We start from the raw sequence: 16,134 nt of genomic DNA on the forward strand, positions 1-16,134 counted from the left end.
CAATTATTGAAGGAGGATTTCCCACACACCTACCACTTCAACACATGCAAAAAGATCTTCGCTTAGGGATGCTTATGGGAGACATGTTAGAGCTACCACTTCCCCTTACTGCTGCTACAAATGAGGTTTTCAAACATGCAAAACGACTTGGTTATGGAGAACATGATGTCTCCAGTGTTTACATACGCACTCGCTTCTAACAGAAGCTGTAAATGAGAATCTGAATTGTTTGGAAGGAATGAGTTTAGACTACAGGCATCAGTAAATATTTTTTTTCAAGGGTATAAAATTTTATATATCACTAATAGAGCATACATCCTATTTCATAATTTACCATTAAAGCATATTCTTTTGTTGTAATATATGTTAAGAATAACCTATATTGGCACTATTTTTGTAATTTGAATGACCAAATGTATACTGTAATTAATCAAGATATTTATCTCAAAGAGAAATACTCCAAAATTTTGGGTGTGCACTTTTTTAGATGCTTTTTACTACATGTGTGAAAAATCCTGTGTGCTAATGACATTTTACTGATATGTGCACAGTCATTACTATCAAAGATGACTGCATGTTGGACAGGTCATTGGTTGACTGGAAAGGACATTGGTTTGTATTTAATAACTGTTTGAGTTGATTAAGGTTTGATGGCTTACTATGTTGTCAGTTAAACCTTAAATGAGTTTGCTGGTTTGGTCTGTCCAATTCATACCACTTGAGTCTATCTCTTTAGTCATAAGTATGAATGGTTTATTAGAAGAATAGATATAACTCAAGCAATCACTCTTTTGTCAGTACAGTACATGCAGTAAAAAAGGAAATTTACTGCATTCAAGGCAAAAAAGTGAGACTTGATTTTATTATATTAAATATTTTTGCAATATTTGTGTTCTGTTTTTAAGTTTTATGTGAGTCATTGAGGATATAATTGAAAGAATGAATAGCTTTTGAATGGGAGGGAGTTGTATGGCAGGAAAAGTAACAGTCATTGCTCACTCATCAGTCCTTAGTGATGTCAGGATGCAAATGTATGAACCAATTATGCTATTTTTATAGTACAGTAAGATTCCAATTATCATAAAAGATATATGGTAAATGTTGAGATAACGTAATATGTAGCTATCTTAACTGTTATTGCTATGCCCATAGGCATGAACTTACTCTTCTCCCACTTCACCCGCAGAAAGTACAAAATTATTTGGGTCACTCATATGGTATATTTAGACGATATACTTGTGCTCTAAGCATTACCAGGACTAGCATTATATGAAAAAGGTACACCAAAAGTAAAATAATTTCATAGATGAACTCTTATTTGATATGTATATTATTATTATTAAGCTATTCATACCAATATTTACCTTCAAGGTAATTAAGTAAACGACTTCATCATGAAATGAGTTGTAGATGAATTGTTTTTCAAAAGTGGTTTGATATTAATGGTGGTTTGATATTAATTTAACGATTTTGACATCTGGCCCGTGTATTTGCCTAGGTTACATTGGTAATCAAGATGGAAAATATGGACTTTAGCTCTTTAGGTATTGTTGTGTAGTACTTTAGCATTACTGCAGCAGATATTTGCATTTGCTACAAGATTGATATGGTCATCCATAGTGTGGATGTGATGGCTTTTATATGACTTGGCTATTTTTTGCTTCCTTCATTATTGATTTTATTTTGTAAGGATATTTTCCTTCATGTATAAATACTTTTATACCTAAGTAAATGCTAAATTGTATACAGTGATCACATCAGAGTTTTTTCCACATACATACATATGCTTACATGAAGACATTTTAGCTTTTTTACACCTTTCATATAACTTCTTTTTTCCATCCTGCAATAATTTTTATTGTAAATGGTCCATGCCTTCACTATTTTTTCACTTTGCTTTTTCCTTTATCCATTTTTCTCTTAGAATAGAAGTATATCGTCACTTTTTTTTTTTTCCTCCTCTTGCCAATTTTTTTTTGTTGTGTCCTTTAGTTGATTGGTTCCTCCTTATTTCAAAGTACTGTTCAGTATCTGCTGTATCCATTTTATTCAGGTTTTTGAAAGTTTTTATAATGGTTATCTCCTGGTGCACAGTAATTGTATTAATACCTGCTGTAGACAGAGGCAAGACAGAAGACTTCTCCTCACCTATTACCCTTCCAGCACATCAGCTAGCAAGAGAGTACTTATGAAGGAGCACCATGTACTATAGAAAAAGTACACATGTTCTGATCAAGTTTCAGATATCAGATACTGTAGAGAGGAGGATCAAATATTAAGAAAAAACTGAAACACTTGTATATTATATTGTTCTTCTTGAACAGATTTATTTTAGCTAAAATCATGAAAGTGTTTACCTAGTGAGAACATTAAAGAGAGGATGAGTATAGAAAGACTGATCAGAAGTCCTTATGTATCAGAAATTAAAAAAGTACATACCGACTAATAAGTACTTACAATGAGATTTTGCTGTGGTGGCAGGACTAGCACATTGCACTCACCACTTCACTTTTATGTTGGTGATTTACGATTCTTTTGGCCTCCTTCCCTTGTCCCCTCACTTACCTTGCTGATTGTGTAATGCTATTTTTTTCAGCAGCTGTTCCTCTTATGGCATAGTCATCTATTCAGCCATGAGTCTTATCTTCTTTTGAGAGTTTCTTTAGCCATTCCATTTAAATTTCCTAGATCACCCAATATTACATTAAATAATCGTTCCAACTTCCTTGTTGTGCAGTTTATTTTTGGTATTTTTTAGGAATTACTCTTGACTTCATGATTTATTGTCCTTGTCTGGTATCTTTCATGTTGAGAACAGAGTTCTTTATTCCCTCTGTATGTTGACAGGCATATTGAGCATGTTGAACTTTAGGGAGAATGAAAAGATGTTATGGAAGGAGGTAAATAACATGCGTAAGACAAGAGAACAAGTAGGAACATCGGTGAAGGGGGCAAGGGGTTAAGTGATAATGGGTAGTAATGAAGTGAGGAGATGGAGTGAGTATTTTGAAGGTTTGTTGAATGTGTTTGATGATAGAGTGGCAGTGTAGGGTGTTCTGGTTGGGGTGGTGTGCAAATTGCGAAGGTCAGGGAGAATGGTTTGGTTAAGAGAGAAGAGGTAGTGAAAGCTTTGCAGAAGATGAAGTCCGGCAAGGTGGTGGGTTTGGATGGTATTGCAGTTGAATTTATTAAGAAGAGAGTGGCTGTGTTGTTGATTGGTTGGTAAGGATATTCATTATATGTATGGATCATGGTAAAGTTCCTGAGGATTGGTGGAATGCATGCATAGTGCCATTGTAAAAAGGCAAAGGGGATAAAGTTGAGTGTTCAAACTACAGAGGCATAAGTTTGCTGAGTATTCCTGGGAAATTGTATGGGAGGATATTGATTGAGAGGGTAAAGGCATGGACAGAGCATCAAATTGAGGAGGAGCAGTGTGATTTCAGAAGTGGTTGAGGATGTGTACCAGGTGTTTGGTTTGAAGAATATGTGTGAGAAATATTTAGAAAAACATGGATTTGTATGTAATATTTATGGATCTGGAGAAGGCATATGATAGGGTTGATAGAGATGCTTTGTGGTAGGTCTTAAGAGTATTTGGTGTGGGAGGTTAGCTGCTAGAAGCAGTGAAAAGTTTTTATCAAAGTTGTAAGGCATCACTTGGAAGAGAGGAAAGTGATTGGTTCCCAGTTAAGGTCAGTCTACAGCAGGGTGCTTGATGTCTCCATGGTTGTTCAGTTTGTTTATGGATGGGGTTGTTAGGGAGGTAAGTGCAAGAGCTTTAGAGAGAGGGGCGAGCATGCAGTCTGTTGGGGATGAGAGGGCCTGGGAAGTGAGCCAGTTGTTGTTTGCTGATGATACAGCACTGGTGGCTGATTGGAATGAGAAATGGCAGAAGTTGGTGACTGAATTTGGAAAAGTGTGTGAAAGGAGAAGAAAAGTGTGTGAAAGGAGAAAGCTGAGAGCAAATGTGAATAAGAGCAAGGTTATTAGGTTTAGTAGGGTTGAGGGACAAGTTAGTTGGGATGTAAGTTTGAATGGATAAAGACGGGAGGATGTGAAGTGTTTTAGATATCTGGGATTGGACTTAGCAGCAAATGGAACCATGGAAGCGGAAGTGAGGCTTAGGGTGGGGAAGGGGTGAATGTCTGGGAGCAATGAAGAATGTGTGGAAGGAGAGAACATTATCTCGTAGAGCAAAAATGGGTATGTTTGAGGGAATATTAGTTCCAACAATGTTATATGGTTGTGAGGTGTGGGCTATAGATTGGGTTGTATGAAAGAGGAAGGATGTGTTGGAAATTAAATGTTTGAGAACAATAGGTGGTGTTAGGTGGTTTGATTGATTAAGTAATGAAAGGGTGAGAGAGAGATGTGTGGAAATAAAAAGAGTGTGATTGAGAGAGCGGAAGAGGATTTGTTGAAATGGTTTGGATATATAGAAAGAATGAGTGAGGAAAGGTTGACAAAGAGGATATATGTGTCAGAGGTGGAGGGAAGAGGGAGAAGTGAGAGACCTAATTGGAGGTGGAAGGATTTTGAGTGATTGGGGCCTGAACATACAAGAGGGTGAGAGGAGTGCAAGGAATAGAGTGAATTGGAACAATGTGGTATACCGGTGTCGATGTGCTGTTAGTGGACTGAACCAGGGCATGCGAAGTGTCTGGGGTAAACCATGGAAAGGTCTGTTGAGCCTGGATGTGGATAGGGAGCTGTGGTTTCAGTGCATTACACATGACATTTAGAGACTGAGTGTGAACGAATGTGGCCTTTTTGTCTGTTTTCCTGGTGTTACCTCGCTGAAGCAGGTTGTAACAATGCTGCTTCCTGTGGGGTGGGGTAGCAGCAGGAATGGATGAAGACAAGCAAGTTTGAATATGTACATGTGTATATATGTATATGTCTGTGTATGTATATGTTGATATGTTTATGTGCATGTATGGGCATTAATATATATATATCTGTATATGAGTGGATGGGCCATTCTTCACCCCTTTCCTGGTGCTACCTTGCTGACACAGGAAACAGTGATTATGTATGATAGATGAAATATATTAATGTGTGTGTATGAGTGGATGGGGCATTCTTCATCTGTTTCTTGGTGCTGCCTTGCTGATGGAGGAAACAGCAAAAAAGTATGATAATGATAATAATTTTTTTTTATATCATTCGCCATTTCCTGCCTTCGTGAGTAGCGTAAAGAACAGAGGACTGAGCCTTTGAGGGAATATCCTCACTTGGCCTTCTTCTCTGTTCCTTCTTTTGGAAAATTAAAAACGAGAGGGGAGGATTTCCAGCTCCCCGCTCCCTCCCCTTTTAGTTGCCTTCTACGACACACAGGGAATACATGGAAAGCATTCTTTCTCCCATATCCCCCAAGGATAAAAATTTGTATTATATGCATAGAAAAGGGTACTGTTTATAAATTTTGCTTGCGACAAAGCTATCCAGTTTGTATAGACATTCACTGATATTAATGTTACAATTCTTTGTGTATTTAGTAATGGAATGCTCAATGATATTTCTCATGGTAAAGGAATGACAGTTAATAACTGAATTAGCATTACTTCAGTCAGTACAATGGTCATAATTTTTTGCATGATTAAATAAAGCATTTGAGTCTTGTTCTGTTCTTATACTATATTTATGTTGCCTAAGTCTAACATAAATACCTGTCTGCCTAACATAAAACATTACAAATTTTACAAGGTGTTGTATAAACACTGCCCATAGAATTTTTGGGTGAGGTTTTCGATTATAATGTTCTTTACAATATTGTTATTGCTGAAGGCTACATTTACATTAAAGGATTTAAGCAACCTGGGAAGTAATGTAAAATTATCACTAAAAGGGAGAACTAAAAGATTTTTGGTGTTAAGGCAAGGTTTGAGTTTAAGTCTATAAAATGATTTCTTTGCCAACTTAAGGGATTTGTCAATGAAAGATCTAGGATACTTTAACTTGGATCCAATAGAATATATCTTCCCAAACTCATCATAGACTCTGTCATGTTGAGGTAAGTAATAATGGATATAAGAACAAACATTGGTGGGTCTTCTGTATAAGCTAAGCTTAAACTTGTTTCTGTACCTATGGAGCATGCAATCTAAATATGTTAACGTACAGTGAAAAGTTTTTATCGAGGATGTAAGGCATGTGTATGTGTAGGAAGAGAGGAAAGTTATCGGTTCTTAGTGAATGTTGGTTTGCGGCAGGGGTGCGTGATGTCTCCATGGTTGATTAATTTGTTTATGGATGGGGTTGTTAGGGAGGTGAATGCAAAAGTCTTGGAAAGAGGGGCAACCATGCAGTCTGTTGTTGATGAGAGAGAGCTTGGGAAGTTAGTCAGTTGTTGTTCACTGATGATACAGCACTGGTGGCTGATTCATGTGAGAAACTGCAGAAGTTTGTGACTGAGTTTGGTAAAGTGTGTGAAAGAAGAAAGCTGAGAGTAAATGTGAATAAGAGCATGGTTATCAGGTACAGTAGGATTGAGGGATAAGCCAATTGGGAGGTAAGTTTGAATGGAGAAAAACTGGAGGAAGTGAAGTGTTTTAGATATCTGGGAGTGGATTTGGCAGTGGATAGAACCATGGAAGCGGAAGTGAATCATAGGGTGGGGGAGGGGGCAAAAGTCCTGGGAGCGTTGAAGAATGTGTGGAAGTCGAGAATGTTATCTTGGAAAGCAAAAATGGGTATGTTTGAAGGAATCCTGGTTCCAACAATGTTATATGGTTGCGAGGCGTGGGCAATAGATAGAGTTGTGCGGAGGAGGGTGGATGTGCTGGAAATGAGATGTTTGAGGACAATATGTGGTGTGAGGTGGTTTGATCGAGTAAGTAATGAAAGGGTAAGAGAGATGTGTGGTAATAAAAAGAGTGTGGTTGAGAGAGCAGAAGAGGGTGTTTTGAAATGGTTTGGTCACATGGAGAGAATGAGTGAGGAAAGATTGACCAAGAGGATATATGTGTCAGAGGTGAAGGGAACAAGGAGAAGTGGGAGACCAAATTGGAGATGGAAAGATGGAGTGAAAAAGATTTTGAGAGATCGGGGCCTGAACATGCAGGGGGGGTGAAAGGCGTGCAAGGAATAGAGTGAATTGGAACGATGTGGTATACCGGAGTTGACGTGCTGTCAATGGATTGAACCAGGGCATGTGAAGCGTCTGGGGTAAACCATGGAAAGTTCTGTGGGGTCTGGATGTGGAAAGGGAGCTGTGGTTTCGGTGCATTATACATGACAGCTAGAGACTGTGAATGAATGTGGCCTTCATTATCTTTTCCTAGCACTACCTCACGCACATGCGGGGGGAGGGTGTTTTCATTTCATGTGTGGTGGGGTGGCGGCGGGAATGAATAAGGGCAGACAGTATGAATTACATACATGTGTATATAATATATATATGTCTGTGTGTGTATATATATATGTATATGTTGAGATGTATAGATATGTATATGTGCTGTGTTTGGACATGTATGTATATACATGTGTATGTGGGTGGGTTGGGCCATTCTTTCGTCTGTTTCCTTGCGCTACCTCACTAACGCAGGAGACTGCGGCAAAGTATGATAAAAATGAATATAATAAGAACAAACATTGGTGGGTTTTCTGTATAAGCTAAACTTAAACTTGTTTATGTACCTATGGAGCATGCAATCTAAATATGTTTACATACAGTTATTTTCCACTTCCACGGTAAATGTGATAGACGGTACTAAATTGTTAAGTAAAGGAAGAAATGTTTGTAAATTTTCCTTTCTTTGGTCAAAATAAAGAACATCATTTACATACCTAAACCAGATTGCCTTACAGGGTAAGATGTCCCTTCATAATTTTTTTTTTTTCAAAGAATTCCATGTAAAGGTTACCTAATACTTGTGAAAGAGGGTTACCCATTGCCATACCAAATCTCTGAGCGTAATAGTCTCCATTAAATTGAAATACATTCTTTATAACAATTTTGTCAATTCAATAAACACAGAATTTGAAACAGGTAAATCAAGATTATATCCAATACATCAACCAAATATCCTGAGAGGTCATCAACTGGAACTTTGTGAACAAGGATGAAATATCAAAACTTACCTGCTTGAAATAAAAATCAACATTGATATCATTAAGCTTGTTAACTAAGTCCACATTGTCCAAGGTTTTGATATTTGATATCTTACCAACTAGCAGGCATAATAAAAAAGTAACCATTTTGTTATTATGACCATTGTGTTGACTGAAGTAACACTAATTCATTTATTAACTGTAACTCCTTTACCGTGAGAAATATAATTGAATCTCTTGTTGATTATTAGATTGACTAAGAATTGTAACATTAGTATTAGTGAAGGGTAATACAAACTGGATAGCTTTGTCATAAGCAAAATTTATAAACTTCCCTTTCCTGTCCACATAATAAAAATTTTATGACAGGCACGATGCCAGACCCAAACACCACCATCCAGTAATATTTGTTTACTAGTGGCATCTTAGCTACTTCCCTTCCCTGTATATCAGTTGACTGCTCTATCTCATTCTTGTAACTTCCCTGACAATTTAGTCATTACACGAAATTGCACTTGGGAACCTATTGCATTTCATTTTCTTGGTGGTTATCAGCAAATATATATAAATGTACATTGTCGTACGTGCTTGCCTTTATCCATTCTTGGCACCACTCCACACCACAAGAAACAACATCGACACCCCCTGTGTCAGCAAGGTAGCTCCAGGAAACATACAAAAACTAGCCACATCCGCTTACATCCAGTCTCTTTTATCCTACTCAATTTCTGTCATGATTATCTCATTTTTTTTTTTATTAACCAGTTTTATTATATGGTACTGTAGTTTTTTTTTTTGCCTTTAAGATTCTTTACTTTATGGACTGATTCATGCAGACTTTCAATTAACTTTTCAGCAGCTCCTTTGTCAGCACTTGTTGCTTCACCTTTTGACTCAAATGTTGTTCAGGCTGTATCTTCTTTGAAATTTATTGAACCAACCATGACTTGCTGTGAAATTATTGATGTAATCCCCTCCCGCTTTTTCCTTCAGAGTTTAAGAAGACATCTAGCCTTTGCCTGAATTGTTAGTAAGGCTAATGGTACGCATTTTTTAATTTGATCTTCCATTCACAGTATCAACAACTTTTCCATTTCATGGATGGGTCCTTGTTGTTGCTTTTTTACTATCGTAGACTTCATACTTGACGAACCTTTTACTGCTACATGTATTTTTTACCCTTTAAGATTGTGTAGACTGTCAAATGGGGCAACTGTAGATCAGAGCTTAAGAAGACATCTAGCCTTCGCCTGAATTGTTAGTAAGGCTAATGGTACACATTTTTTAATTTGATCTTCCATTTACATTATCAACAACTTTTCCATTTCATGGATGGGTCCTTATTGTTGCTTTTTTACTATCGTAGACTTCTTACTTGACAAACCTTTTACTGCTACATGTATTTTTTACCCTTTAAGATTGTGTAGACTGTCAAATGGGGCAACTGTAGATCACGTTTAATCACATTAACTTTTTTTCGTCCTAGATATTGGGTGATTACCATCATTTTCAATTCCGAATCAAGCAACCTCCTTGGCTTTTAGCAAGATCTATCAGCATGTGATGGGTTTTCCTCTTGTTCGTCATTTTCTTAGGGCTTTAATACAAAAATGGTTTAATTCACTATGTTTTACTTGAAAAATGCATGCTTACTGAATGGTTACTAAGAGTGAGAAATGAGTGAGATGCTGTGATATATGCAATGCCGGGATCGTCTGACATTCATTGTCATACACATGCAGCCATTAGCACTGGCGGAAATACAATCAAGAGTATTTTTATATTTACGGATATTTTTTAATTTTTTTTCCGGTAGTTTGTACGGATGGTCATAAAGTCACATAGGTCATAAGTTGGGGAGCATCTGTTATTGGAATGAAAGAAAGAATTAGTTTTGTTGCACTTCTTGAGGAATAACAGTGGCATTGTTAAGAGTAGGTACTATTTCTTTCCCTTCATAGCATATATTTTTAGCTCTTTAACATAACATTTCTTTACTTATTTTGGGTCATTACTGATTACCACTTCAATGCCTTTTTCTTCTCGTATATCCAGTAATGGCTTACCAAAGATTTTTTTTATCATATTTGATTTTTTGTCACCAATGTTAATTACCTTATATATGTCTATACTGAATTTCACTTGCTAAGTGTATCATGAAACAGTCTACCTTTCTGACAAGTAATGTCTTGTGACTGACAAACTTGATGAAAATAGGGGGCCAAAGACTGAAACTTCTCGTAACTCATTTTCTGTACTGAACTAGTTCAATGCATCAGTTTGATACATGGTAATCTGTCAGCCAGTGTACAACAAATGCTTATGTGTTGATTTTCTGCGCTCTTAGCTTTAATGTTACAGGATAGTCTTATCCCTTAAATGATACTGTATCGAAGTCTTTATCTTTTAAATGGTACTGTATCGAAAGCTCTTAGGAAGTATAATTATATAACATTTTAGGTTATTTTTTCATCCCAGTTACAGAAAGTCCCTTGATTTATGAATCATCAGTTCACTAATTTTTGAAGTAACAAAATTTCTTTTTGAGATAATGAAACTATTTTCATGTTTTAGTTTATGAATGAAAACCTCATAGTTACAAAAGATGTACTCATTATTTTTGTGTTTCTTTTGTGTTTTTATAAGGCCATGAGGTGCTAATACAAGGACCTGATCAGTTTACAGTACATCTTGTTTATCATCATTAATTTGTAGCATAAGAAAAATAATGGTAAAGAGTAGCAAAAATCCCCACAGGCATAGTGTTGTAAGAAATGTTACAGGAGAAGGCAGTAACTAAAATCTTTAGATAAACTTGTATTATTTAAAGCTGAATTATGCACAAGAACTTCACTGAAGCCTGAAACATGTTAGACATTGTATGTAAACAAATGGGACAATAGGTTTTGTTTTAACGGCAGCATCACTGTAGTCAGATTTGTCACTTTTGCCACATAGCTTAGATTGTGGAAAACACTCATACAATACGTCTTAAGAACAGCAATGGAATTATGACAGTTATTGTATATTGTGGTGCACAAGCAAGTTGATCGCGGCCATTTCTTCTCAAAATTTAGATTTTAACTTAAACTTGCTTCTTAAGTCAACCTCCAAACAAACATTGAACAGAACACACCACTCCTTACCTTTACTTTAGCATATCTTTGTGTAGAAGAACTGTTTTTCTGATTATCAAGTTCAAAAAGAGTATGATCTCTAAATGAATCATTTTCAGTGATGTACTTTTTTTTGTGGAAATTTTAATTATAGTTAGTCCATTAAGGCTCAGCAAGAAGCTTATGGTTCTGTCCACTGAATTTCTCAGATGTATTATCAATTACTGTTGTTTTACTGAGTGAGATCCATAATGAGGGTTAGATAAAACAAAACACTTCTTCGATAGCACCAACCTCAGCCAATGTATCATCAAGTACAGAAGATGACCAGTTGCAGACGGCCTGGATTCATGAGTGGTTTGATTTCAATTAAACCAGCCCACTCTGAATTATGCATGCAATCTGAGGAAACACAACATATCCAGAGCCAATATATCATAAGCCAATAATAAAGCTTCTTCATGAAAATGAAGCTTTATTATTGGTTTATTATGATTGTGTTAGCCAAAACTTATCTTCAAAAACATGTTCTTCAGCATTTTGTAGCACTTCAACAAGATGTTTTGGGAATTTATTTTCTTTCATAGGAATGTATCCCACTTTTTAAACCGAGTTTATTGTTAAAAGTGCTTTGATTTTCGAATTGATTTCTGAAATTTTTTTCAGAAATGGAACTTATATGTAAATGGGTGTCTGCCTGAATTATGTGTCTGACTGTTAGATTCACTATCACTAAACATGACCATTCATCATGGATCTCATAGGTTTTCAGTTATTAATGATCTCCAAAAAAATTGTACTTAGCTAAAACAAAGTATGTCTCGGTGGTCAACGATATGCTGTCTATTTTTCTCTCCTTACATTGGTGTTACATTGATTAGCTTCCTATCATTTGGCTCTCTTCCTTCCTATATTTTTTTTTAGGGTGTTTTAATGACGGAGGTTCCTGTACATCAGCATGTTTCTTTCAGTATTCCAGGAAAGAGGCCATCAGGACTAGCTGACTTACTGAGATTCAGTTTTTCTAGATCTTTAAGCACTTCATAACTCTGAATGACATGTAAGTCTTATTTTTCCTTATCTATTCCGGGAGGTGTATTTTGTTCTGTTCATCTTTTCTCTGTTTTTCTATGTTTAGATGCTATTTTTGTTAAATAATCATCATATAGTATCTTTGACATTTTTCTTGTTCCTTTTATATTTAAACCTGCTCAACAGGGTGCGACATGCCTGTATAGTGGCAAAGACTTTTGCAGCAATGGCCTAAATTCTCACACAGATGTCTTTAGCAACCTAATTACAGTGATGGAAAAAATATTATGCATCACAGTCACCCATGAATCATCATAGTGTTATTGTGTCATAAGGGTGGGAAATCAGAACTATATGACGACTCTGGTAATTAGTCTTATGATAAAACATTATCTTGTATTGGCATTTATATTTTGATGAATATTAGTTATTTTTTTCGTATCAAAATATTTTATATGTAAATAATATGTAAGTACATAGTTGATGTGTATATTGTCTAAAAAAGTGTGAAAAATATGTAAATGATATGTGTGGGATATGTAAAATCATGGATAAAAAGAAAGTATATTATGTGGTTAGTTGTATGTAGAAAGAAATCGCATCAAGAAAAATCCCATGGTCAAATACATAAATAAGGAGCCTCCATAATTCTAGCTAGGGCTTTCCCCAAACATAATACCCCTCTTCACCAGTATGAAGGAAAAAATATTATTTTTGGGAGCGTTTTCCTCAACAACATATGACGAGGTATTTTTAAAGATTTTTTCTTATTTGTTGACAAGGTGAGCTTCATTTCAGACATATGCTTCATTTAGGTTTGTTCACATTGCAGTGAATCTCAATTCAAATTTATGGACTTCACCCACAACGGAGAAGTCACCTTCAGCAAGGCTTTATCATCTTCAGCAGCTGGAAAGTGCAACCTCTTCAAGGGCTTTCCATCCCTATAGGATCCCACCTTGAGGGGAGCTTTGAAGCTGTTGGGTTGCATAATTAACTGACTTACCCTCTTTGTAATTTTGCGCACATTCCATGATCCAAGCCCCAACTTTGATATATTCAATGTAACAAAGTTTTTAGGCAGGATGGGTGTGAAGAGTAAGAGGGATGTATAGCTGATTGTTTTAGAGTTAGAATTGGAAGGATAGTCAGAGTAAAGATTGAAGATGTGAGAAAGTTGATAAGATTAAAAAAGGTTTATGGGCAAGATGTCACTTGGAGTGTTATCTTCAAGTAGACTGTTTAGCAGTTGATAAACTGGCCAGGAGTTTATACTATTCATTTGTCTGTATCTCTGACACCTGATCCCTCCAGGAACTCTGGGTGGCCACAGCAAGTCTCCATAACTGCTGAACTCATGTCACTTCTTAGCCATTAGTGCCTAACCCTTAACAGGCCACTGGCAGAGGGCAACTTTAGAACAGTGATTCCAGAGGTGCATACATAATGTTCCAACCAACTACTTCATCCCATTGTTAATGCATACTGTTCTAACCCACTACATCTACCTGTATGCTTCCACATAATGTTTCTACCTACTACTGTCTCCTGATGGGTACTTCTGTCTATTGCTCCATCCATTTTACCAGAAGGCAGGTGAAACTAGAATTACAAAGAATTTGTTTGAGTTAAGCATTGTTAAGTGTTATATGTGCTAAGCAGAGATTTTATGTTTGTGGACAGGATGTGGTTGTAACAGAAAGAAAAGACAACTATTTGGGTCAGAGGATTGCAACTTGATAACCATTGAAATGTTGGCATACTACACAGCCATCACTAATCCTCCCGATACTCAAGCAGGTAGTTCCACTAATATACCTCCTTGGTCGATGGCTGGCAACCAACTAGTACATGCCATGAGAATATGCTAGTACAGTTATCCCTTGACCCCATTACTGTTGTATTCCTGATCTGTTTTGTCAAGAAATTTTTTGATTTTTGAGAGATTTTATATTGCAAATATGTATGTACCAAGAAAAAACTATTAGAATAACATACAACATGTGATAAGTGAGTATGAGTGAGAGACTCGGCCTCATATGTGAGCCACTGTCCAGCAACACACCCAGTCACTCAGGTAATGTGTAATTGTTTACATTAATTATCTATTTGTGTTGCTTCTCTTGGTCTTATAGTTTTTGCATGCATTTGTTCATAAACTATTGGTCAGTTAACATTCCATTAAGTTTTCCCTTCCAACCTTGAATTCATGTTTTTCAAGTTTGAAAAATTTATTTAACCATACCATCTTAAAAGATATTCATATTACATTGAAAAAAAATTTCATTAAAGATATATTTTGTTCCTTACTTTTACTGTAGTAATGTGTGAAGTTTTATAGATTTTTCAGTACATGCTATAAAGTGCAGGAGGAATGCTTGAGTGTCAAGTGGAGTTGCCTCTGTGCTTGTTTTGTTTTATATACCACCAAAATATTGATTGCTGAATATGTTTTATCTCGTGTGATAAATCTTTTCTTAAAATTAATGTGATTTACCGATAATTTTTTATAAAAAAAAAATTAAAAATTTTTGAAGTTACCTGTCACACTTTACATTCAGATTCAGTGATATCAGGTGCTGGCAAAGCTACCTCCATTTTTGCTTGAAAACCTTCTCCTGCCTCACCTTGGTCAGCTTTCAATGCTGGAAGAGTCAATATCCAGAAAATCACTCCACACAATCTGAAGACTGATCATCATTGCCAAATGATTCAGGATCGTCTTTTGCATAGTCCCCTAACTCTAGTTAAAGGCTACTCAGTTTCCTTCTTAGAAAACTTGAGAAATTATGCTTTCATTGGCTTGGCTGGAGGTTGACTGACTGTAGGTCAAAATTACCTTGCAATGCCACCTCAGCCACAACCCAGCCTTGTTGTACAACCTTGAAATGGAGGCATGAAACTCTTATGCTTAAATATCCATTTGGAGATGTTAAGGGGTTAAGAATGGCAAATGGTTAACACATGTAGGAAGGAAACTGATTTTTGTTTGAAAATATTTAGTCTTTTTATCCATCATCTGTTACCAAATGCTTCCACCTTTCCAGGATTACTTGGAGGGAAATCAAATGCAGTTGTGACATAGCTTCCTCCACAAGTGTGAGGGTAGTATAAGGATGTCCCCCACTAAAATCACTCCTTGAGTCTCATATTTCTTCACACTTGAATTTTACTTCCCTTTCCTTCCCTTCAATACATGTTTCCATTTCCCATGTCAGCGAGGAAGCGTCAAGGACGATGACTTAGCCTTAGAGGGAAAACTCCTCACTTGGCCCCCTTCTCTGCTCCTTTATGACAACTTATCCTTAGAGGGAAAATCCCTCACTTGGCCCCCTTCTCTGCTCCTTTTGGAAAAGAAATACCAGAGGGGAGAATTTCCAGCCCCCACTCCCACCCCTTTTAATCGCCTTCAATGACGTGCAGGGAATACATGGGAAGTGTTTTTTCTCCTATATCCCCAGGGATATTTCGTGTTTATATTTATGATAACTTAATCATTATTGACTTATATGTATTAACTTATATGTATTGATATGTCTACCTTCTCATCATGTAGATCATTCAACAATCTAAGCATTTTTCCTAAGGGCATTGTATATAAGTAGCTGCAAGCTGACAACTATACACCTATATGGATGGTTGTAGTAAGGAAGTGAAATATTTTACTATGACTTCTTTGTAATAGAAGAGACCCTTATAGGCTGCTAATGGTGCTATATGTCAGCTGGATATTTAAACAAGCAGGGTGTTGGCCACCTTTTAAGGGCCAAAGGTATGAACAGAAGAGGTAGACCAAGAAAGAGATACGTAGATATGGGCCAGAGATAGTTTTGATGGAAATGCCGAGTGAATTAATTGAAATCAGATTCAAGAGAAACATTTGATTGTGGAGGTAGATGATGTTCATTTGTGGCTATGGATGCTCTATTCA

At 36.4% G+C, this 16,134-nt stretch overlaps 1 protein-coding gene across 1 annotated transcript in view; it reads left to right on the forward strand.

The window, feature by feature from the left end:
- Ndf (Nucleosome-destabilizing factor) overlaps positions 1-16,134 on the forward strand; it is a 224,419-nt gene that overhangs the window by 194,042 nt on the left and 14,243 nt on the right. Inside the window, exon 12 of the mRNA XM_071670757.1 lies at positions 1-16,134. This exon is cut by the window's right edge and continues 14,243 nt beyond it. Coding sequence (XP_071526858.1) covers positions 1-200 — 200 coding nt within the window. The 3' untranslated portion in view covers positions 201-16,134.

Source organism: Panulirus ornatus, chromosome 15, assembly GCF_036320965.1.
Source record: "Panulirus ornatus isolate Po-2019 chromosome 15, ASM3632096v1, whole genome shotgun sequence".
NCBI lineage: Eukaryota > Metazoa > Arthropoda > Malacostraca > Decapoda > Palinuridae > Panulirus > Panulirus ornatus.